General features: G+C 47.1%; 2 protein-coding genes across 7 annotated transcripts in view; one reads left to right on the plus strand and one right to left on the minus strand.

The window, feature by feature from the left end:
* The window catches only part of GUCD1 (guanylyl cyclase domain containing 1), a 14692-nt gene extending 12259 nt beyond the window's left edge, over positions 1-2433 (minus strand). For 4 of the 5 annotated variants that reach the window (XM_032256642.1, XM_032256638.1, XM_032256637.1 and 1 more), the window contains exon 1: positions 2205-2433. In XM_032256642.1, coding sequence (XP_032112533.1) covers positions 2205-2247 — 43 coding nt within the window. In that variant the 5' untranslated portion in view covers positions 2248-2433. The remainder of the gene's footprint in view (positions 1-2204) is intronic. The other variant, XM_032256639.1, reaches the window with a different exon arrangement.
* Positions 2434-2924: 491 nt separating this feature from the next.
* SNRPD3 (small nuclear ribonucleoprotein D3 polypeptide) lies at positions 2925-21838 on the plus strand. Of its 2 annotated transcripts, XM_032256643.1 has the most exons (5): positions 3208-3340; positions 3553-3627; positions 5322-5463; positions 17466-17658; positions 21614-21838. In XM_032256643.1, exons 3-5 carry the CDS (start codon positions 5338-5340, stop codon positions 21673-21675), a joined length of 381 nt encoding a protein of 126 aa, XP_032112534.1. In that variant the 5' UTR covers positions 3208-3340; positions 3553-3627; positions 5322-5337; the 3' UTR covers positions 21676-21838. The 2 variants fall into 2 exon arrangements, with proteins under 2 accessions (XP_032112536.1, XP_032112534.1); XM_032256645.1 differs by lacking the exon at positions 3553-3627 and having other exon boundaries at positions 2925-3340.
* Positions 21839-24739: the final 2901 nt, after the last annotated feature.

Genomic DNA, 24739 nt, shown 5'->3' on the forward strand with positions numbered 1-24739 from the left:
GTTTCCTCCCCAGCTTTTGCTCTCACACATCCCTTAATCTAAGGGTGTCCAATCTTTAGGCTTCCCTGGGCCACACTGGAAGAATTGTCTTGGGCCACACATAAACTACGCTAACACTAATGATAGCTGATGAGCTTTAAAAAAATTGCAGAAAAAAAATCTCGTAATGTTTTAATAAAGTACGAATTTGTGGCCTGGTGCGGTGGTTCACACCTGTAATCCCAGCAGTTTGGGAGGCCAAGACGGGTGGATCACAAGGTCAGGCGATCAACATCATCCTGGCTAACACAGTGAAACCCCATCTCTACTAAAAATACAAAAAATTAGCCGGGTTTGGTGGCGAGTGCCTGTAGTTTCAGTTACTCGGGAGGCTGAGACAGGAAACTCACTGGAACTTGGGAGGCAGAGGCTGCAGTGAGCCGAGATTGCGCCACTGCACTACAAACTGGGTGACAGAACGGGACTCCATTCTCAAAAAAAAAAAAAAAAAAAAAAAAAAGAAAAAGTTAGTTTATGAATTTGTGTTGGGCCACATTCAAAGCTGTCCTGGGTCACAAGCTGTGGGCTGGACAAGCTTGCCTTACTCTGAAATGTTCATGTTGTCTCCATCCCTCTCACTCTCAGGACCCCTCAATGCGGAGTCCTTAAAGAGGCATCTGCTTTCCCCTATTGAACGATATGAGAACTCTTCAGTGGCAGACGGGGATGAGGTTGCATTTGCCTCTTCCCAGCCCTCGGCCTAGGGCAGGCACTCAGATGTACTTGGGGAATGGAGGGCATTTTCCAAAAAGACCTCATACCTTGAGATGCCCAGGCCGACTTGCCACTTCAATGCTCCACACCCCAGGCTTCCAGACTACAGCCCTCCATGTGAGGGTCCCTTCTTACTCTGTGGCTTGGGCTGTGACACTGACTAGCTGGGCTATCTTCTGCGAGGCTGTGACTCTGCCCATGCCTTCCAGTGTCCAGCTGTAAAATATGGCATAGGACAGCAACTCTCTAGGGCCCTGAGAAACTCAGCTGCCCCTCCTCCTCTTGCCCCGCCCTAGAACTCCTTGATCCTGAGGCCCAGCAGCCTCCACATGGCCATCTCCAGTCTTGGCAAAGGCGGATCAGACCTAGAGATGCTCATGTTGGGGGTGATAAGGTTAGGCGAGGCCTTGGCATGTGTCCCCGTAACAGCTTTAGCCCACAGCCATATGTTGATGCCTGGAGCCAAGGGGCTGCCTGGAAGGCCCTGCCCTGACTTCAGTTAGCGGTTGTCACTTAGGAAGACACGCAGTGCACTAGCCTTGAATACTTAACCCATCTCAGACTCAGTCTGCTCAGCTGCAAAAGTGCACATCACAGTGGGCACCTACTTCAATGAGTCGTTATGAGGATTAATGAGGCACTGCATGTAAACAACTGCGCACGGCGCCTGCCTGCCTCATAGAAAGCTCCCTGCGAATGTGAGCCATTCCTCCTCTGAAGCTCAGGAAAGACAAGTACCTTGTCCAAGATCACAGGGTTAGATAACTGCAGAAGGAGGGATGTAAATCCCCCTACTCCACACAGCAAACACAAAAGAGAACTCCCTGGGAGTGAAACCTGAGGGTCAGGGTTCCACATGCTGTTGACCTCTTCCACAGTTGGCACTTCACCTGAGTTTACTAGCTAGCACTCCGTTTCTCATCAGCCCTGCCCTTAAACAGGACAGGAGTCACGTCTTCCCCCTCCCCTACTTCTTGGGCAAGCAAACTAACCGCCAAGGCATTGAATACCAGCCTGGGTCTCCGCCCCAAAGGGGCTCAGGCTACCGCGTGGCAGAGGGAACCAGAGGGCGAAGAACAGGAGCAAGACAAAACGCGGAGTTCGGGAAGCCAGGACACCGGCTCTTCCATGGCTCGGTGCTCTTGGCCAGTTCCCGGCCCTTCTCAGCCTCAGTCTTCCACGGTTCCCCAAGACCCGGGAGTTCCCAAGGCGGCTCCAGCAGGACTTTTCGCTTCTGCGGAAGGTGGCGCCCCTGCTACCCGGACCCTCCCACCATGCTGACAAGGGTCGCAATCCTGCGAGTGTCAGGAAACCCCCACTGACTGGTGCGAGGAGGGTGTGGGGGCGAGGCGGGAGTCGGCCCAAGGTCGCGCGGCTGGACCCTGGCCCGCTCTAGGGCGGGGTCCCCCTCGTTCCTAGGGTGAGGACTGGGCCCACAGAGAGGCACTGACCGGGCTCGAGCGGCGGCCCCGCTGCCTCCGCCTCCGTCCTCATGACCCGGGCGGCGCGGGGCGCCCATGGCCCCGGCCCAGAGTGGGCTACAGCTTCCGCTTCGGCTAGGACGGGAGGACGGTCGGTGCGTATCGAGTTCCTCCGCCGCCACCGCCGCCGCTGCGGTGGGGAGAACTGGAGGCGGCGGCTCGGCCGCCTCAAGGCCCGCCCCGGCCGTTCCAGGTCTCGAATCTGGAGGCCTCGCCCCTTCTATAAGCCCCGCCCCAAACTTTGATTCCAGACGCCCCCAGCCTCCCAATTTAAGCCCGCCCCGGCTATTTGCCGCTTCTGCGTCGGGTGGCCCCGCCCCGTCGCCCAATCCTGCGTAGACGCGCTGCCCACCAGGACACGGGCCCCGGAAGCCCCGCCCCTTCCCTTGAGCCCCGCCCCGAATTTCGCGCGCTTAATGTACAGATGCTGCCCAGAGGCTCGTCCCTTCAGCAAGCTCCGCCTCTCCCGTGTCCCGCTCCTTTGCAGCCTTAGGTGTAAGCACCGGTCCCGCCCAATGAATGCATTGCCGAAGCGCCAAACAACTCTCTTCCAACTGCCTTTAGGGATGATGCTGAGCCGGCCGCTGCCCTACTCTATACCTAATTTTATCCGTACGAGATACCTCGCCTCGCTCAGGGCGCGCCTTACCTGGCGGTGCCGGGATCAAAAAATTAAATTGTGAGGGGGAAGTCCTGGCCCTTGGCCCAACCTCCTGCTGCTCCGGGTCTGAGGGCCCAGGCCCCGGGTCTCCGCCGTGCCGTCCAGCCTGTCCTTGGTGTGGGGTACTTGGAAGTGCGAGCACCCTCTCCTGCTCCTTGCCGGCCCAAGGGTCGTTGTTTCCGGCGGCCCCCGGGCTCAGTTATCAGCCGTCTCTTCCGGTGCCGGAACTATCGTAGCGGTGCCCTAGTTTCCCAGCCGGCGGGCGCAGTGAAGAGGAAGCGGAGACGAGACCGCGCTCACCAGTGGGGAAAGGAAGGAAGTGGGCCCTGCGCGCAGCATTTTGGGAACGAGTGGAATTCTGGGAGCTAGGCCCGCCATTCGCTGAACTCACGCCTTCGCCGTAGACGCTTTTGCTGCCGCACCGAAGAGAAGGAGGCCGGAGCCGGTGAGGCTGGGGACGGTCAAGGGGAGGTCGAGGTTCCTGTGAGGGGCCAGGGGCTGGAGAAAGACTCGCTGCATGGAACTTTCCGGGGCTCGGGGAGGGAAGAAAGCGGGAAGCTTGGGCCACGCAGACATCAGCGAGCGTCGCTTCACTAGCGCCTAGAAGTAAGTTCATTAGCTTCAACGTGCATGCTTTCACTTTTTGTATCTCTCCAGGTCAGTGTTTTTCAAAGCTTCCAGGCAGTAATCTTGAAGTCATTTCTGGTTGAGTATTTCCTTTCCCCAAATCCTATGAGTGCTTTTTTTTTTCTTCTTTTTTCTGTTTTTTTTTTGAGTAGAGATGGGGTTTCACCATGTCGCCCTTACTGGTCTTGAACTCCTGGGCTCAAGGGATCTACTGGCCTCGGCCTTCCAATGTGCTGGGATTACAGGTGTGAGCCACCGCGCCCGGCCGGTCATTCTTTTAAAAGTTACTTGCATCTCTGCCTTCAGGTAGTGGTCCCCTCATGGTTTCCACACTGTTGGAGAAGTTTTAACAAGTTTCTCTGCTTCTAAACCTTACATCCTATCCATTTTGTAAATAAATGCTGCTACCTTTACATTGCGTCATTCTTTACCTATAATCGTGCAGTGGTTCCCCCACTATCTTCAGCATAAAATCTAGACTCCTAAAGCTGAAAGCAAGGGATCCTCACCAAAGGAACCTGCCTCTTCAACCTTATGTTCTCTCTTAAGTGTACTTCCGTTCCAACTTTGAGTCGTTGCTTATCTCAATAAAATGTTCACTGCTTGATTCTTTTTTTTTTTTTTTTTAAAGACGGGTTTTCACCTTGTTGGTCAGGCTGGTCTTGAACTCCCGACCTCAGGCGATCCACCCGCCTTGGCCTCCAAAGTGCTTGGATTACAGGCGTGAGCCACCACGCCCGGCTGCTTGATTCTTTTAACTAGGTCAAATCAGGTGATTTCCCTGATTTTCCTCCATGACAAGCGTTTCCTGAATATAGCACATTGTCACTTTGATATTTTCTCATACTTGATGGTAAAGTAAGTGACGGGTAAAAGGGCTGAATTAAAAGTGTAGCCTCCTCTCCTAGATGTGCATGGGTCCTTTGGTCTGTATCTGCATCTTCCATAGGGGAGCCACTAGCTACATATGGCCATTGAGCACTTGGAATATGGCCACTGGGATTGAGACTGGGTTTTTTATTTTAATTTTATTTTGTTTTAAGTAAGTTTAATTTAAATAGCTACATGTGGACATGAGCTGTATTGGACAGCTTGGGCCTATATTATTTTCAAAATGTAATCATGTACAATTACAGGTTGACAATAACAATGCAACAAATAACATTCCAACCCCCTCTCCCCGACATGAACAGTATTGGCTAGTGGTCAGTTAGATGAAGATTAAGGGGCATAGGGTAGCAGGGACATGTGGTCGATGGGAGATGCTCTCTTTTCATTTCAGTTTTTACCTCTGTCCAGCCTACCGTTCCTTCTCACCCCACATCTTGCACATATTTGCCAGATAGTTTCCTCCAAGCCAGGAGCTGAGTTGTTTTTGTTTTGTTTTTTGTAGATAATGTAGCTTTGGGCCGAGCACAGTGGCTCACACCTGTAATCCCAGCACTTGGGAGACCAAGATGGGTGGTTCATGAGACCAGGAGATTGAGACCATCCTGGCTAACACGGTGAAACCCCATCTCTACTAAAAATACAAAAAAAAATTAGCCTGACTTGGTGGGGCAGGAGAATCGCGTGAACCCGGGGGGCAGAGGTTATGGTGAGCCTAGATCATGCCACTGCACTCCAGCCTTGGCAACAGAGCGAGACTGTGGCTCAAAAAAAAAAAAAAAAAAAAAAAACTCAGTTTTGGCATTTTTGCTAAGTTTCATGGAGGGCCAGGCCTTGAAGGAAGCATGGTATGTGCCGCATGCCTTCTCAGTCTCTGAAAGATGAACTGACTGTTGTCTCTCTCACTGTAGAACTCTTCCTGCCAAGATGTCTATTGGTGTGCCGATTAAAGTACTGCATGAGGCCGAGGGCCACATTGTGACATGCGAAACGAACACCGGCGAGGTATATCGTGGGAAGCTCATTGAAGCAGAGGACAACATGAACTGCCAGGTATCCTGCTTTGCACATGAGGCTATGTGGAAGGAATGGACCTGTGTCTCAGAGGAATGGAAAGGTGTGGGGGTCTTTGAAAAAAAATTATTCTCATTCAGCAATGATTTTCTTTTTTTGTTTTTTTCTTATTTTTATTTTTCTTATTTATTTTTTATTTTTCAGCAGTGATTTTCTGAGCGCCTAATGCATGCCAGGCACTGTTATAGGTTCTGGGAATGTGGGCATGAACAAGGCACAGTCTTGAGGCAGGAAAGCCATTCGGAGGTTTCGAATATTTTACTTTGTCCTTTTTGTTTTTTCCATCCCCAGAGTTGGGGGCCTATTTGAGAGAAGTGCTACTTCAGTAGAATCCTTCAGATTCAGAGCCATTATCCATTTGCCTCCACTTGCCTTGTGGTTAGCAGAATCTTCTCACATACTGTATTTGTTTCCCTTTTCTCTTGGAGGGAGAATCTCATTTGATGATTGCAACTACCTTGTGAGGTAAGCAGGTTTGGTGATAGTCTTGACATCCATAAAATAGGGAGAATGAGATTAAAGGACTCATCACTCTGATGATAAATAATGGAGTCGTTTTCCTGATATGATTTCCTCTCAACTTGGCCTTTTGCATAGTCATCTGAATTTTTAGAGTATTGTTTTTCAATTATATCTTCACACTTTCTTTGTTTAAACTGTTGGTTAAAAACTTGGGCTTGGGAGTCAGAGATGTGAGTTTGAATCCTAATTATATGACCTTAATTGTATTAACCACTCAGTTTTCTCATCTGTAAAATGGGGGTGATACTGTTTTGGGTTCTTTGACGTGGATGCCAAGACAGAAGTATGCAAGGTATTTATTGGGAGAAATGAGAATAAAGGATAAAATAGCAAGGAAACAGTACTAGGTAGGGAAATTTTCAGTCTGTGAAGCTGGTCTGGCTGGTGAAAAGAGAAGGGAAAGGAAAGAGGATTGAGCAGGAAGAGCCTTAGACTACAGCGCAGTTTTGAGGAAGTCTCAGCAAAGCAGCGATTGCTCATTGGAAGAGTCTGGCATGGGGCAGAAATGGGTGGACTCATACCCCTGGTGTGTTCAGTCCATTGGCTGGCAGCCTGGGGAGAGAGTAGCCTCAGGTTGAATAAGATAGAGACTGCTGGCTGCCTGCACTCCTCATATCCTGTTCTCTTTTGAAGGGAGATCTGATTAGCACATCCCTGAGACTGCCACAGGAGTAATATCTACACCTCCGGGACTTTTAGAAAGATCAGATGAGTTACACGTGTGCAGTACTAGCTCAGTGTCTCACATATTGTAAGTATTTAACATACGGTTCCTACTGCTTTTTTCCAGATGAGAAGGTCAGAGAGGTAAAGCGTCTTACACCACAGTCAGGCATCCTAACCATCCATTGCTTTGCAGGGATCATTTATTTGTGATTTTTTTTTTTTTTTTTTTTTTTTTGAGACAGAGTTTCACTCTTGTTACCCAGGCTGGAGTGCAATGGCGCGATCTCGGCTCACCGCAACCTCCGCCTCCTGGGTTCAGGCAATTCTCCTGCCTCAGCCTCCTGAGTAGCTGGGATTACAGGCACGCGCCACCATGCCCAGCTAATTTTTTGTAGTTTTTTTAGTAGAGACGGGGTTTCACCATGTTGACCAGGATGGTCTTGATCTCTTGACCTCGTGATCCACCCGCCTCGGCCTCCCAAAGTGCTGGGATTACAGGCTTGAGCCACCGCGCCCGGCCTCTATTTGTGATTTTTTTTGTAGCTGTGAGCGTCTGTCATTTTCCTTCAAGGTTGACAAGCTTGGTCAGTTCCCTGGCATGCAGAGAAGTAGACCTCTGGTGACTCAGGTTTATCACATCACTGTTAATAGATCAGTTTACTGACAGTAGATAGGTCTATCATCTATAAATAGATTGTTGGTAGATCGGTTTATCATCTGTCCTTCATAGATCCAGTCCTCTGGCCTAAGGCATGCTCATCCTGAGGAAAATGCAAGATTTGGGATAGTGAATCTTAATGAGTTTTTCAACTAGCTGTATGTATTTGGACAACTTGCTGGGGTTCCAGGGCCTTTGACATCCCATCCGTAACGTGAAGATGTCTAACCAGATGACCTTGGTGGTCATTCAGAGACGCAGTCAACGTGACACAAAGTGCACAGACCTTGGTGTCAGACAGACCTGGAATCCGCTTGTAGCCTGTCACCTACTGTGACTTAGGGTGAGCTTTGGACCTCCCTCATCCTCTGGTCCCTCCTCTAAATCAGGGATAAAAATAGCTCATTGGCGGCAGGAGGAACCGTAGTGCAGAGGATGCATGTCACATGCCTGACCACAGGTGGGGGGCAACCACCTGCCTCCCTTCTTGTATTTGCCTGCTAGTGCTGCCATAACAGAGTTCCACAGACTGGGCAGCTTAAACGACACAAATTTATTTCCTCATAGTTCTGAAGGTTGGAAGTCTGAGATCAAGGTGTTGGCAAGACTGGTTTCTTCTGAGGGATGTCAAGGAAGGATCTGTTCCAGGCCTTTCTTATAGATGGCTCTCTTCTCCCTGTGTCTTCACTTGGTCTTCCTTCTATAGTGTTTCTGTCCACATCTCTGCTTATAAGGATACCAGGCATATTGGATTAGGGCTCGTCCTAATGACTTCATCTTAACATAATTATGTCTGTAAAGTTGTGTTTGTTTGTTTTTGAGACAGAATTTTGCTCTTGTCTCCCAGCTGGATTTCCATGGAGCAATCTCAGCTCTCTGCAACCTCTGCCTCCTGGGTTCAAGCAATTCTCCTGCCTCAGCCTCCCGAGTAACTGAGACTACAGATGCTCACCACCACCACGCCCAGCTAATTTTTGTATTTTTAGTAGAGACGGGGTTTCACCATGTTGCCCAGGCTGGTCTCGAACTCCTGAGCTCAGGCAATCTGCCTGCCTCAGCCTCCCAAAGTGCTAGTATTGTATGTATGAGTCACTGCACCCAGCCTTTTTGTTTTTTTGAGGCTAAGTCTTGCTTTGTTGACCAGGCTGGGGTGCAGTGGTTTGATCATAGCTCAAGAGTTCCTTTCACCGCAGCCTTCCGAGTAGCCGGCACTACCAGTGTGCACCACCATACCTGGCTAATTTTTAAATTTTTTGTAGAGGTGAGGTCTTGATACGTTTTTCAGGCCAGTGTCAAACTTGTGGCCACAAGTGATCCTCCTGCTTTGGTGTCTCAAAGTGCTGGAGCCACTACATCTGGGCTGTAAAGATTTTTTTTTGTCTCTAAGTATGATCACATTCTGAGGTACTGGGTATTAGGACTTCAACGTGAGAAACGTGGTTTAATCCATAACAGGATGTAGAGGCTTCACTGGGTCTACCAAAACCTAGGCACATTGAATAAGAACCAGCAGACCGTGGCGTAGTTAAAGCCAGCAGTGGGTGAACACTGAACACAGTTTAGTTTGTTCAGCACATCTCAGGCTGTGAGGCTTATGGCTCCTGTGGTACACCATATGCTGTCTGTCCTTCCCAGACCCAATCATTCTGCCTTTTGGGAATGAGAACATCCTCTCAGCACTTTTTCTTGCTTGTTCAGTAACGTTTTCTGTTACAAAAGTGGGGTGGGACCAGGTGGGGTGGCTGCCCCTGTAGTTTCAACACTTTGAGAGGCTGAGGCAGGAGGATCACTTGAGCCCAGGAGTTCAAGACCAACCTAGGCAACATGACAAGACCTTGCCTCTAAAAAAAAAATAAAATAAATTAGATCGGTGTGGTGGCACATGCCTATAGTCCCAGCCATTCAGGTGGAGGGGAAGATAGGAGGATTACTTGAGCCCAGGAGGTCAAGGCTGCAGTGAGCTATGATGGCGCCACTGCACTCCAGCCAGGTCTCACACGCACACACACAAAAGCACAGCACAAAGATTTGGAAAAGATGAGAGAGTCCCACCGAAACAACTTTTGGCTGTTGGTATGGACTCTTTTCCCTGCATGTTTTTAGGGTTTTATCTTTTTTTTTCTTTTTTTTTTTTTTTCTTTTTTAGGAGCATAGATTCAAGTTACCCTGAATATGCACTCCCTGTTTTGAGGTTTTATTATTCCTCTTCAATTATTTTTATTATTATTATTTTTTGAGACAAAGTTTTGCTGTTATTGCCCAGGCTGGAGTGTAATGGCATGATTCCAGCTAACTACAACCTCTGCCTCACAGGATCAAGAGATTCTTCTGCATCAGCCTACCAAGTAGCTGGGATTACAGGCATGCGCCACCATGCCTGGCTAATTTTGTATTTTTAGTAGAGACGGGGGGTTTTCTATGTTGGTCAGGCTGGTCTTGAGCTCCCGACCTTAGGTGATTTATCCACCTTTGCCTCCCAGAGTGCTGGGATTGCAGGCATGAGCCGTCGCGCCTGGCCTATTTATTTTTTAAATAGAGGATCTCACTCTGTTGCCCAGGCTAGTCTTGCACTCCTGGACTTAAGTGATCATCCCACCTCAGCCTCCCAAAGTATTGGAATTACAGGCCTGAGCCACACCTTCCCTGTTTTGGGGTTTTAGTATTTACTTTTTATTCTGTCCCCTTTCAGAAATAGTTAGACCCTGTCTCTTCAAAAAAAAAAACAAAAAAAAGTTTAAAAATCAGCTGGATGTGATGGCTTATGCTTGTAGTCCCAGCTACTCCATAGGCTGAGGCAAAGGGATCACTTGAGCACACTTGGCAGTTCAGGCTGCAGTAAGCTCTGGTCGCAACACTGCACTCCAGCCTGGGTGACAAAGCAAGACCCTATCTCTAAAATTAAAAAGATTCCATGGCAGGATAAAAATAGATAAATAGATTCACGGTGCATGTAAGTTGGGGTAGAACATAAAATGAAGCCCAGTAGTCAGTATCCAGAAATGTAAATCTGAATCCCTGTATACAAATAAAGGTATATTCCAGTGTAAGGTTAAGCAGGGAAGATCATCAGTTCCAAAATGCATAGTGTTCTTAAGTTAAAATAGCAATCAGGTGGATTTCCTGGCACTGATACAGGAGACACTATTAGAGGATGTCCTCAACAACAGCCCCATATACAAAATATGCTTTTATGATCCCTCAGGTAGCTTTAAGGCACCCTGTTACCATAGCACTGTTTTTGACATTTGCATATGTAAAAGATGGCCAGGCATGTTGACTCATGCCTGTAATCCTAGCACTTTGGGAGGCTGGGGCAAGAGGGTCACTTGAGCCCAAGAGTTCGAGACCAGCCTGGGCAACATAGACCCTGTCTGTTGTCTGTGTGTATTTTTTTTTAGAAGAAAATATGTATATGTGAAACCTAGGCCGAGGTCCCTGAAATGGTGCTTATTGGGTCAGAAGGTGTGCATCTGAGGTTCAGCTGGGAAGGCAGGGAGCTTTTGTTCGCCTTCTGGTTCCCACAGCTGTAAGCCAAGCATCCACCAGTGGCCAGTGCTGCAGGATATGGCATCAGCTCTACATGATGGCGCCCTACTTCTGTTGCTATGAGCATCTCCTAAGGGCCCAGTGTGGATGGGGTTGAGCAGGGCCCCCCATTGCTCTTCATGGGGTCCTTTTTAGCCAATTTTTGTTTGTAGCAGAGGTGGGACATCACTGATCTCTTCCATCCCAGGGATGGATGTCTTAAAGCTAGAGGTCCCCAAATGGGAAGTTTCTGTTATTGGCTATTTGTACTCAACATTAGCCTGAAGCATCCTGTTGATATTCAGTGTCAAGGGGAAACTGAGGGGTTTTTTTGGTTTTTTTGTTTTTTTTTTTTTTATCAAAATCAGAACAAATTAAGAAAGAATATTTGTAGTCAGATATTTGGTCAAATACTAAAAGCCATTAAAGGAGCTTTAAGATAAGGAATGAGTAGGAATAAACACAAAATTTATCTTATAGACTAGACCGTATTTCTGTAGTTAATGTAGAGGGGAGTTAATGGGTGTGGATTTTATCAGGAATCCCTTGTGAAAGGTTCCCAGAGGTTCCTTCATAGATTCTTAGCGAACTCTACAAAGTGTTCTAGCCTAGCTAATTGTGAACACTTAGGACACTTAGAACATCTCATAATTTTTTTTTATGAAGGGAAGTTGTTGTATTTCATATACTCCAATTAAAAATAGAGTCATAAAATGGATAATTCACACAAGAAAAAGTACAGTCGTGTATTGCCTGACAGTGTTGCCTGATATGTTCTGAGAGATGCATTGGGTGATTTCGTCATTGAGTAAACATCGTAGATTGTACATACGTAAGCCTAGATGGTATAACTAGACTGTATGTTCTACAAACCCTGTACAGCGTGTTACCATACTGATTACTGTAGGCAGCTGTAACACAATAGCGTATTTGTGTATGTAAACAGAAAAGGTACTGTAAAAATACAGAATTGTAATCCTGTGGGACCACTGTCATGTATGTAGTCTGTTGCTGACCAAAATACCATTATCCAGCAGATAAGCAAATTACAGTAAGAATGTCTAAACTTGAAAATTGGCAAAATAAAATCAATGCTACACAGGTTTCTTGCTACACTGTCAGTAGAAGTGTAAATTCATATATCCTTTCTGGAAGTGCATTTAACATATACCAGAGTAGAAGACTTAATTTTAATTTAGAAACTCTAGGCCCAGCACACTGGCTCACATGTGTAACCCCAGCACTTGAGAGACTGAGGTGGGAGGACCGCTTGAGTCCAAGAGTTGGAGACCAATCTGGGTGAATGAGGCCCTGACTCTGCAAAACATTAGCTTGGTGTGATGGCATGTGCCTGTAGTCCAGCTACTCAGGAGACTGAGGTGGGAGGATCACTTGAGACCAGGAAGTGAAGGCTGCAGTGAGCTGTGATCATGCCACTGCATTTACCCTGGACCTCAGCGACAGAGCAAGACCCTGTCTTAAAAAAACAATAATTCTACTTTTAGGAACCAGTTCAAAATTATGGACAAATGTTTATGTACAAAGGTATTCGTTGCAGTGCTGCTTTTTTTTTTTTTTTTTTTTTTTTTTTTTTTTTGCTTGTCATTTGTTTAAGAGACTGCCTCTGTCACCCAGGCTAGTGTTCAGTGGCATGATGAAGCTCACTGCAGCCTCAAACTCCTAGGCTCAAGCAATCCTCACTGCTCAGCCTTCCAGTTAGGATTACAGGTGCACACCACCTTGCCTGCCTCTGCAGTGCTGTTATTAATAATGAAAATCAACGTTTCTAATACTAGAGTTGAATAAATTATGGTTAAAAAATTGGGGTACATTACAAAGAATATTATTAATCTAGTAAAATTACGTAGGTGAATGTCCGATGTCTGTCAAAATGCTGCTGGCATAAGTGTGAGAAAAATAACAAAACTCCAAGGTATGTCCCCAATTTTGTAAAAATTGAACCAAATTAGGCCGGGCGCGGTGGCTCAAGCCTGTAATCCCAGCACTTTGGGAGGCCGAGGCGGGTGGATCACGAGGTCAAGAGATCGAGACCATCCTGGTCAACATGGTGAAACCCCGTCTCTACTAAAAAAATACAAAAAATTAGCTGGGCATGGTGGTGCATGCCTGTAATCCCAGCTACTCAGGAGGCTGAGGCAGGAGAATTGCCTGAACCCAGGAGGCGGAGGTTGCGGTGAGCCGAGATCGCGCCATTGCACTCCAGCCTGGGTAACAAGAGCGAAACTCCGTCTCAAAAAAAAAAAAAAAAAAAAAAATTGAACCAAATTATAAATGATACAAGCAAATACAGAGAGTAATGGTCATACCCATTTCACTATATTCTAAGTGACCTGTTAGAAGTTTTAGTGGGAGAAATTGGTGTAGAGTTCTGCACAAGCAGACATTGTGCTTTTGGGGCTTTGACATGACCACCCAATCGCTGATGGGACTGTTTGAAATCTATTTTCTTGGCTGTGGTAGAATAGCCATCTTTGGAAAAAATGGTCTCTTGTGGAAGATGGTATTGTGTCACTGTATAAAAATTAGAACCCAAAAGAAACTCTTGGCTGGGTGTAGTGGCTCACGCCTGTAATCCCAGCACTTTGGGAGGCCGAAGCAGGTAGATCACAAGGTCGGGAGTTTAAGACGAGCCTGGCCAATATGGTGAAACCCCATCTCTACTAAAAATATGGAAATTAGCTGGGCATGGTGGCCCTTGCCTATAATCCCAGCTACTCAGGAGGCTGAGGCAAGAGAATTGCTTGAACCAGGACCCAGGAGGTGGAGGTTACAGTAAGCCGAGATCGTGCCACTGCACTCCAGCCTGGGCTACAGAGTGAGACTCTGTCTCAAAAAAACAAAACAAAACAAAAAGAAACTCTCACATGATTGGGCCAGAAAATTGCCCGTAACTATTGCTAGGAAAGTTTTTGAAACCTCTGAATTCAATGTGGTTGAGTTTAGCTATTGTATGCTTTTTTTTCCTGAACTGTTTGTGAGCGGATGAATGCATGGAATGCATTCATCATGCATCAGTTGGTATTCATATAATAGCAGTGGCAACCAAGCGTCTCTGCCTTTGTGTATGTGTGAAATTGTCCTAAAGAGTTTGTGCATTTCTGGTGTATTGACAGACCTGAGACACCCCAGTGCACCTTCACAGTCCTGGAGCTAACTTTTTCCGTCTTGGCCCAGGTATCCGAGAAACTCCCACCGCTTTGACTATACTACAAAGATTCTCTCCCTCTCCCCCAGGATGTCATTTCAGTTGGGCACCTGGCTTATACCATCTGTGTTTCATTGTGGCTGTTGAGGAAAGTTGATTAAACTGGGTGTTCCTGCCTGGCTTTGATTAAAATCTGGTTTACTCGACAGTTGCTGCCTTTGGCGTATGATCCAAACACAGCTCAGGCTTATTAGCAAGCTCTAGCAGGCATGTGTGCAGTGAGACTGGGGTTTTGTCTACAGCCAGCTGTTCTCATCAGCCAGCGCTGCAGGGAAAGCGAGAGCAATAGTGAGCCTGATTCTTAGGGTTGAAATAGGAGTCAAATGGTACTGGAGTCTCCTGCTTCAGCCAGGACATAGTTCATTTATGGAAATGCCTAGATTAAGTCTTGTTGTAACAGCTTCTGACAAAGAAAGAGTGAGATGTGCCTCTATGGTGCTGGAGGGAGTGTGGCTTAGCAATGGCACAGCTCCTAAAACACATTTTAAGTGTCAATCAGCTTTAGCATTTACTGAGTCTCTATTATGTGTTAGGCAATAGAGACAGCATTTAGACATATTTTTCCTTGTTTACTTGGCTGTTTTGTTTTGTTTCTTTTCTTTTTAATGACAGAGTCTTACTCTGTTGCCCAGGCTGGAGTACAGTGTCATAATCATAGCTCACTGCAGCCTTGAATTCCTAGGCTCCAGCCATCCTCCCACCTCAGCCTCCCAAGTTGCTGCGACCACAGGCATGCACCACCACACTAAGCTAATTTTTTTGACTTTTTGTAGGCATGGAATCTTGCTGCATTTCCCAGGCTGGTCTCAAATTCCTGACCTCAAGCAGTCCTCCCACCTTGGCCTCCCAAAGTGCTAGGATTACAGGCATGAAGCACTGCTTCTGGCCTAATTTGCTTTTTAACAGTTTCAGGAAGTGTGATCAGATGAAGTAATTAAGAATGTGAGTTTAGAGTTAGACAGAACTGGGTTCAAACTCCAGCCAGGCTATGTAAGAGTGGTGTGATCTCAAGCAGGAGAATAGAGGGAAAGGGCTTGGATTTCTGGGCACCGATCTGCCTCTGAATGGCTATGCCACTTCATCTCTCCACCTTGTAGGGTTTTGTGGGGTAACATGAACTACTGTGGGGAAATCACCTGGGCCAGCACTTGATCTCTAATAAGTGCTCAGTAAATGTTGGCTTTGTTCTCTTGTATTTTCCCCAGCTTTGTAGGTGAGGGAACTGAGGCTGGGAGAAGCCTGGAAGTATACCTGGAGTTAACATATCTGACAAATGGCAGAGCTGGGTCTCACCTGTAGGTCTTCAGGCCTATTTTATGTCTTCTACTGAGTCATGAGTGTGGCACAGGCACCCAAGCGCCCCCCCCCCCCCCCCCCTTTTTTTTTTTTTTTTTTTTTGAGACAGATTCTTGCCCTATTGCCCAGTCTGGAATGCAGTGGTGCAATCTTTGTTCACTGCAACCTCCGCCTCACCAGTTCAAGTGATTCTCCTGCCTCAGCCTCCCCAGTAGCCGGGACTACAGGCGCCTGCCACCATTCCTGACTGATTTTTGTACTTTTTGTAGAGATGGAGTTTCACCATGTTGGCCAGGCTGGTCTCAACCTCAGGTGACCCCCCTGCCTTGGCCTCCCAAAGTGCTGAGATCATGGGCGTGAGCCACCACGCCCAGCCCCAAAACACATTTTAACTAACTGTCAGACAGATTTGGGTGAGCCTGAGTTGTATCTAGTTTCTCTCTTGGGTAGTTTAACCATACCCGGCATTCATTTGTGGCACTAGAGGTTATGGTATTCTTCAGGGGAAGTAAAGGATTGGCAAGGACTTGGGAACTGGATGAAAATTTGGTAAGCAGCTGGGATTGAGGAGCCTGGAGCAGAAGATTTATGGAAAACTGGAGCCCTGTTGCCCTGAAGGTAAAACAGTGATAGTGAGTGGAAGCTCTAGAAACCATTCCTCTAGAAACTGCTCATATACAGCAGGGTGACCTCAGAGCATAGTTTTGTTTGCTTTTTGAGAGGATCTTGCTCTGTGGCCCAGGCTGGAATGCAGTGGCGCTATCACAGCTCCCTGCAGCCTCGACCACCCAGACCCAAGTGATCCACCCACCTCAACCTCCCAAGTAGCTGGACTACAGGCACCTGCCACCACACCCAGCTTATTTTTGTAGAGACAAGGTCTCACTGTGTGGCCCAGGCTGGTCTCAAACTCCTGGGCTCAAGTGATCCTCCCACCATGACCTCTCAAAGTGTTGATATTATAGATATTAGCCACCACACCCAGCCCATAGTTGTTCTTTTCTCACTGAGTGTTCAAACAGAGGCTGGGTGGCCAGTTAGCTAGCACTTGAGGAAAAGAATGAATGAGTATAAAATGGCAACTAGCCAGACAAATCTGGGGAGACAAGCACTTCTCTCAACAATATAGGCTGACCCATTCTGAATAAATTAGAGTCCTCTCACTTCAGAAGGTTCATACAGTAAAAGCTGCTTTTTCTGTAAATGTGGTGCTTGTTGAGGTTGATGCTGGCAGATTGGTGTCACCCTCCCATGCTAAGCTGGTCTCAACTCCAGGCTCCCCATTTGTCCAGCCTACAGTCTATCCATGTTGACACATTTATCTTTCCTAAGTGCTGCCTTAACCCTGTTGATCTTTCCTCTGTCAACAAACTTGAGTGACCCTTTATCTGAAATAACAGCCCTGTCCAGGGTCATTATTCGACTGCTCTGGTCCTCGCATCCTGTAGACTTCTGCCCAAGTGCCTGCTTGTAATTTCAGGCCCTCTGTATAGGTCCTGTGGTACCTGTACACGCTGGGTGTCCTCCATATCTCAATCCCTAGTCACTCAAGCTAGAGGGTTCTGTTCCACCTTCTAGAGTATGCACTCTGGAGGGTCAGAACCGCATCTGGTATATACTCATGACCTTCGTGGTACCTTTGAAATCTGACTGCCAGGCAATGCAGGGGAAGACACAGTTGGACTAGCAGTTTGAACCTGTTTTAGTTAGGATCTAGCACCTTGAAGAGCTCTTCACATGTTTCCTCAGCACGCAGTACAGCAGAGCTAAGGCTCTGAAGCTAGACCAGCTGGTTCAAATCTGGAGTTCCCTGCATTCCAGCTGTTTGACCTTGGATAACTGCATTGGTTTTTTTAACCCATAAAAATGGGTACTCATACCCACACTGGAGGTGTTGTGAGGACTGTTTAGGTAAAGTGCTCAGTGCAGTCCCTGGCGTACACAGTTAGTACTGACCATTGCCGAGTAATTCACCAGCTTGTCACAACGTCAGTCTGCTTTTCAGGACTTAACCCTCCCAACAGTCATGGCCCTCTCCAGCACTGGTGCTGTTGACCGTTAACTGATTATCTGGTGATTTCCTTCCAGATGTCCAACATCACAGTCACATACAGAGATGGCCGAGTGGCACAGCTGGAGCAGGTATACATCCGTGGCAGCAAAATTCGCTTTCTGATTTTGCCTGACATGCTGAAGAATGCACCCATGTTAAAGAGCATGAAAAATAAAAACCAAGGCTCAGGGGCTGGCCGAGGAAAAGCTGCTATTCTCAAGGCCCAAGGTAGGTGTTCTTCATGCACAGGTTTTAAAATACAGGTTTGTCTTGTGTTTTATGGAAAGGGGCCTTGTTACTGCCTGGGGATGAAGTGGGCTTGGCCCCTGCTCTCCCCACACCCACTGCCACCCCTTCCCCTTGCAGCGTGGAGAGATTCTGTGAGGCCATGAGGCCTTGCCTGGCCTTCTCTGTCTTGCTGCATCTGATCCCAGTAACAGGGCTTACATAAAATCCAAAGGAAAAGAATTCGTTATAGGAGATTTATCAACTCTTTCACTGAAGACAGGAATGCTGTCTTAATAATTGTCTTAAGAAGACAGCATTCCTGTCTTCAGTGAAAGAGTTGATAAATCTGTAATAAATTTCTAGGAGGCCCTTTTTTTTATTTTAATTTTTTATATTTTTTTGAGACAGAGTCTTGCTTTGTCACCCAAGCTGGAGTACAGTAGCTTGATCTCAGCCCACTGCAACCTCTGCCTCCCAGGTTCAAGCAGTTCTCCTGCCTCAGCCTTCCAAGTAGCTAAGATTATAGGCATGCACTCCCATGCCCAGCTAATTTTTAATTTAATTTCGTTTGTGTGTGTATTTTTAGTAGAGATGGGGTTTCACCATGTTGTTGGTCAGGCTGGTCTTGAACTCCTGACCTCAAATGATCCACCTGCCTCGGCTTCCGAAAGTACTGGGATTACCAGTGTGAGCCACCGTGCCTGGAGAGGCCCTTCTTTTTTACAAGTTCTATGCAAGAGTCTGGGATGGCTTGCCCTTGTCTATCTTGCTGAGCAGTCATAGCACGGAGCGGATGAGCTGACTCATGACGCGTGAGGGCAGCATTTCCTAGGGAGACTGGGTAATGTGGATAGACACTGAGCATGCACTTAGGGAGATCTCACAGTGGACTTCCATTTTTAGAAATAAAGCCTTCCTTTAATACATTCCAAAAGTGGGACTGTCCTTTTCCCAGTCCCCTAGTGTCTGGCCTTGCTTCTTAGTTAGCTTAATTTGGTTTTATATTTAGGTTCCTGAGAAGTTCTACCATGTGGATTAGATAAAGTATTTGCGGCCCTTAGAAACTGTCTTAGTGTTGGTTGGAAAAAAAAAAAAAAAGCGTTTGCAGGCAGGGAAGGCACTGGATTCTCCATGGTATCTTTAGCTGCTATACATGTTTTATACAGGAAAAAAAGTCAAACTGTGTTTTTCCTCTGCTCTCACAACACAGCAATCAACAAAGAAGACTTGTGTGACCAAGCAAGCAGTCAGTTCTGCAGTAGACATCAGCTGGGTGTTTTTAAGATCTGACATTATCTATATAGAGATAGCCTGAGAAACCACTGGTTGAGGGCCTGGTCCCTCAAGACTACCTCTCCATTCCCCACTATTCATAAGCACGGGCCTCCAGAATGTCTGAATGGCTTGAAATCAGGGCTCTCACATCTCCCTCCTTAAGTTCAGTGAATTTGCTGGAGTAGAAATCACATACTTAAGTTTACTGATTTACAACAAAGGATTTTTTCTTTTTTCTTTTTTTTTTTTTTTTTTTTGAGATGGAGGTGTTTTTTGCTCTTGTTGCCCAGGCTGGAGTGCTATGGCGCGATCTCGGCTCACTGCAACCTCTTTCTCCTGGGTTCAAGTGATTGTTCTGCCTCAGCCTCAAGTAGCTGGGACTACAGGCATGCACCACCACACCCAGCTTTTTTTTTTTTTTTTTTTTTTAATTACTCATAGAGACAGGGTTTCTCCATGTTGGTCAGCCTGGTTTTGAACTCAAACAGCCACATGAAGAGATGCATGCATAGGGTGAAATCTGGAAGGGTCCGAAGCACGAGAGCTTCTGTCCGCATGGAGTTCCCTCCCGGCACATGGATGAGTTCTTGCTCACCTTCCTTTTGGGCTCCTCGTGGTCAGCTGTCCCAAAGCTCCCCTAACCCTGTCCTCTTGAGCCTTTTTATAGAGACTTCATTGGGTAGACAAGACAGAAGGATGGACAACCATGTGGAAATGCAATTAGACAAAAGGGTGTGATCTAATACTAATAGGTAGGGTAAGGAAACCCCGCAAGGCCTGTCCAGATTCTTTTTGGCCTCTCTGCAGCATTTCTTCCTCCAGGGCATAGGGCAGGACCTTTCTCTGGAGTGAGGTCTTGTGACCCACAATCAGATTAGGGTCCTGCCTTGGGCAGGTGGAAGGGAGGGCAGGAGAAGTTTGGAGAGAGATTCTGTTTCCTGAGTCCTGCTTCTGAGGCCTAAAGTGCCCCAATGTTATAACAAAATACTATAACAAGGTCTACAGGAGTTGTGAGCCAGGAACCATGGATGAAAGCTCAAGTTTAAAGATGTAATAGTGTGTAATCCTTTGAAATGCCCTCCCCCCCCCCAAAAAAAAAAAAAAAAACTAAACAGAGAATCTCCTTGCCCTTCCCAGACAAGAGGCAGCTGTGAGAAGATAGAATCAGAAGCTCTGTACCTTTTGTCCTGGGGAAGGAAGAGTTTTCAGAAATTCTGGCTTTATGGCTAGAACTAGTGCTCTTTCTGCTTCCTCAGGGAAGGGCCACCTTCATTGTCACCATCTTCTCTAGCAAAAGATACACCTTATGGGTGTGCACTGCAAGGCCCTTGGCAGTGAGTTTACCCAGGCCCACTGACTTTTGCCTGAGCCCTCTGTTCCTCCCAGCCCTTTGCTGTGGTCCTGTCCGCTGGTAGGTGAGCTCTCTTCTCTTGCTCTTTGGGACAACTGCAAGGTCTGTATGAGCAGAGAGATGAGGCTCCAGTTAGTAGCCATCAGAATATTTCACCTGTCCTTCAAAGCCTGTCCTATCCTAGAACCCCTGGGTTACAGAGGAGAACAGCAGTTTTATCATACTGTTTATATGAAGAGTGTTTTGTTTTTGCTACTATGAAATAGATTTTTTTTTTTTTTTTTTCTTTTTGAGATGGAGTCTTCATTGCTCAGGCTAGAGTGTGGTGGCTCAATCTCAGCTCACTGCAACCTCCTCCGCCTCCCAGGTTCAATTGGTTGGAGAAACCTTGGCCTCCCAGTAGCTGGGATTACAGACACACACCACCACGTGCAGCTAATTTTTGTGTTTTCAGTAGAGATGGTGTTTAGCCATGTTGGGCAGGCTGATCTCAAACTGCTGACCTCAGGTGATTCACTGGCCTCTGAAAGTGATGGGATTACAGGCATGAACCACCGTACTCAGCCTGAAATAATTCTTTCTCAGAAAAAAAAAAATAATAATATTACCCTTCACCTAGGTATAATAGATGTTAACACTTAACTACTATATTTGTTTCAGAATTGAAAAAATGAATTCATTATATCTGTAATGTTTTCTTAGCTCACCCGAGGCCAGCCCCAGGAATTTGTCTTTTCTGTAGCTCTCAGACCACCTTCTTTGCCCTCAGTATGCTACCTCCCAGCCTCTTGCAGAGAGCACTGTAGGCCTGGAAGGCAACATGGTGGTACTAGCTCCTGCTCTGATGCCAGTCCTCAGCCCCTGCCCGCGTTTCCACCCCCTCTGTGAAATGCAGTGGCTGTTGGCCAGCACGGTGGCTCACGCCTGTAATCCTAGCATTTTGGGAGGCTGAGGCAGGCGGATCATATGAGGTCAGGAGTTCAAGACCAGTCTGACAAACATGGTGAAACACTATCTCCATTGTGGTGCATGCGTGTAGTCCCAGCTCTTGGGAGGCTGAGACACAAGAATCGCCTGAACCCGGGAGGTGGAGGTTGCAGTGAGCCGAGATTGCGCCATTGTACTCCACCCTGGACGACAGAATGGGGCTGCGTCTCAAAAAAACAAAACCAAAAAAAAGTGGGGGAAATGCAATGGCTAGGGTGGTGTTGGACCAGGAAACCCTTCAGAACCCTTCTAACTGGTGTCCTAGGGCCCTGGCTACTCTGTGCTTTGAGCATTCACTGACCACACTGACCTGACCTCATATTTTCTCTCCTTCCCTTTCAGTGGCTGCAAGAGGAAGAGGACGTGGAATGGGACGTGGGAACATCTTCCAGAAGCGAAGATAATTTTCTCCGTTGAACAGAACTTTGCCCATTTTTCTTTTAGGTTATCTGAGTTCATTGAAATAGGTGCTTGTGTATATGTTCTAGGTATTCTTTTGACATCTTTCTTTTTAGATCAGGGGAAATGTTAAGCTAAATAAATCTGGGGGGGGTTTTTGTTCTATTTTGCTTGTTTTTTTTTTTTTCCTTTGAGAAAATAAGTACTTTGTGTTCATTTGGAGTTTGCTTTGGCTAAATTTTGACACCCTGGGGGGTGCCCTGGGAGAATGCCAGTACTTTGAAATAGCACAGTTATTGATAAGAGTTGAAGCTGTTTTTCCTGGCCAGTTGCTGGTTAAGCCCCAGAAAAGTTCACCTTGGAGAAGCTCTGAGAACACACAGATTGTGTCTCATCCATCTTCAGACACAGGCACTTAGTGTGGCACTTTGTTCAGTTAACATTTGTGTAATTGTCATCAGCTCAGCTTTAACAACACAGGTGACACTGGCCATTCAGGGGCCGGGCATGGTGGCTCACACCTGTAATCCCAGCATTTTGGGAGGCCGAGGCAGGTGGATCACGAGATCAGGAGTTTGAGACCAGCCTGGACAATATGGGAAAACCCCATCTCTACTAAAAATACAAGAAGTATCTGGGCATGGTGGCATGCGCGTGTAATCCCAGCTACTCAGGAAGCTGAGGGAGGAGAATCGCTTGAACCCAGGAGGCAGAGGTTGCAGTGAGCCGAGATCACACCACTGCACTCTAGGCTGGGAGACAGAGCGAGACTCTGCCTCAACAACAAAAACAATAACAAAAGTAATTCGGGGAATCCTAGTAGCCAACTTCCTTGTTTCCTATACTGGCTACACAAGCAGTTTTGTGGTGATTTGGGAAAACAGATTCCTGTGAACTTATCAGAGCATCTCAGCATTGATTGGTACATCCACATAGTTTTTAGTGTAGAACAGATAACCAGCAGCTGGGCACAGTGGCTTGATTCCAACATTCTGGGAGGCTGAGGTATAGGGTTGTTTGAGGTCAGGAGTTCAAAACCAGCCTGCAAGACATAGTGAGACCCTGTCTCTAACAAAAAAATTAAAGATTAACTGGGCATGGTGGTGCACACCTGTGGTCCTCACTACTTGGGAGGCTGAGGTGGGAGGATCACTTGAGCCTGGGAGTTTGAGGCCATAGTGAGCTATGACCTTGCTGCTGTACTCCAGCCTGGGCAAAAGAGCAAGACTTTGTCTTGAGTTTCTAATAAGCTATTTTTGCCTGTGCGTGGTGGCTCATGCCCATAATCCAAGCACTTTGGAAGCCAAGGCGGGCAGATCACCTGAGGTCGGGGGTTCGGGACCAGCCTGACCAACATGGTGAAACCCCATCTTAAAAAATATATATATTTTTCTTTATTTTTGAGACAGTCTCGCCCTGTTGCCCAGGCTGGGGTGCAGTGGTGTGATCTCAACTCACTGCAGCCTCTGCCTCCTGGGTTCAAGCAGTTCTGCCTCAGCCTCCTGAGTAGCTGGGAACATAGGCACACACCACCATGCCTAATTTTTGTATTCATCTTAATGGAGATGGGGTTTCACCATGCTGACCAGTCTTAAATTCCTGACCTCAACTGATCCACTTGCTTCAGCCTCCCAGAGTGCTCAGGCTTGGATTACAAGGGTAAGCCACTGTGCCCGGCAAATTTGGTTGTTTTTTTTTGTTTTGTTTCTTTTTGAGATGGAGTCTTGCTCTTTCGCCAGGCTGGAGTGCAGTGCAGTGGTACAATCTTGTCCCACTGCAACCTCCGCCTCCCAGATTCAAGCAGTTTTCCTGCCTCAGCCTCTCAAGTTACTGGGACCACAGGCGCGCACCACCACACCTGGCTAATTTTTTTGCATTTTAGTAGAGATGGGATTTCACCATATTGGTCAGGCTGGCCGACCTTAGGTGATTCACCTGCCATGTCTTCTCAAAGTGCTGGGGTTACAGGTGTGAGCTACCGCGCCTGGCCTGAAACCTTTATAAATGGAATTATTTCATGTAGAAGCAATGCTACCCGCCAGTACCCTGCGTGGACTTAGTTTCTTTGTAGAAATGGGGTCTCTTTGTTGCCCAGGTTGATCTTGAAATACTGGGCTCAAGTGATCCGCCCACCTCGGCCTCCCAAAGTGCTGGCATTACAGGCATGAGCCACTGTGCCTGGCCCCTACCCGGACTTCTTTCCCTTTTCCCTGTTGGTAACTTTGATTTGCAGACATTGATTTGCTGACATTACTAAAGCCTGCTAGGTAATTAATATAAAAATGAGAGGCTGGGCAGGGTGGCTCAACACCTTTAATCCCAGCACTTTGGAAGGCCAAGGTGGGTGGATCACAAGGTCAGAATGTCGAGACCGTCCTGGCCAACATGGTGTGAAACCCCGTCTCTACTAAAAATACAAAAATTAGCTGGGCATGGTGGCAGGTGCCTGTAGTCCCAGCTACTCAGGAGGCTGAGGCAGGAGAATTGCCTGAACCCAGGAGGCGGAGATTGCAGTGAGCGGAGATCACACCACTGCACTCCAGCCTGGGGGACAGAACAAGACTTCATTTCAAAAAAAAAACAAAACAAAACATAAATGAGAGCGGTGGTTTTCAACATCAGCTAAGGATCTTGTTATAAATGAAGACTGCAGCCAGGCGTGGTGGCTCACACCTGTAATCCCAACACTGTGGGAGGCGAAGGCAGGTGGATCACCTGAGGTCAGGAGTTTGAGACCAGCCTGACCAACGTGGGGAAACCCCATCTCTAATAAAAATACAAAAACGAGCTGGGCGAGCTGGACGTGGTGGCTTGCACCTGTAATCCCAGCTAAGCATGAGGCTGAGGCAGGTGAATTGCTTGAACCTGTGAGTCAGAGGTTGTGGTGAGTGGACATCAGGCCATTGCACTCCCACCTGGACAAAAAAAGACTCCGTCTCAAAAAAGTGAAGACTGCAAGGCCTATGCCTGGAATGGGGCCCAGGAATCTGCATTTTAAACAATATTCCCTTGTGCCCCAGATAAGTGATTCTTACATAGTAGACCTGAAGCCATATTTTGATCCTGTAC

Source organism: Sapajus apella, unplaced genomic scaffold (assembly GCF_009761245.1).
Source record: "Sapajus apella isolate SASKATOON/1434 unplaced genomic scaffold, GSC_monkey_1.0 scaffold95, whole genome shotgun sequence".
NCBI lineage: Eukaryota > Metazoa > Chordata > Mammalia > Primates > Cebidae > Sapajus > Sapajus apella.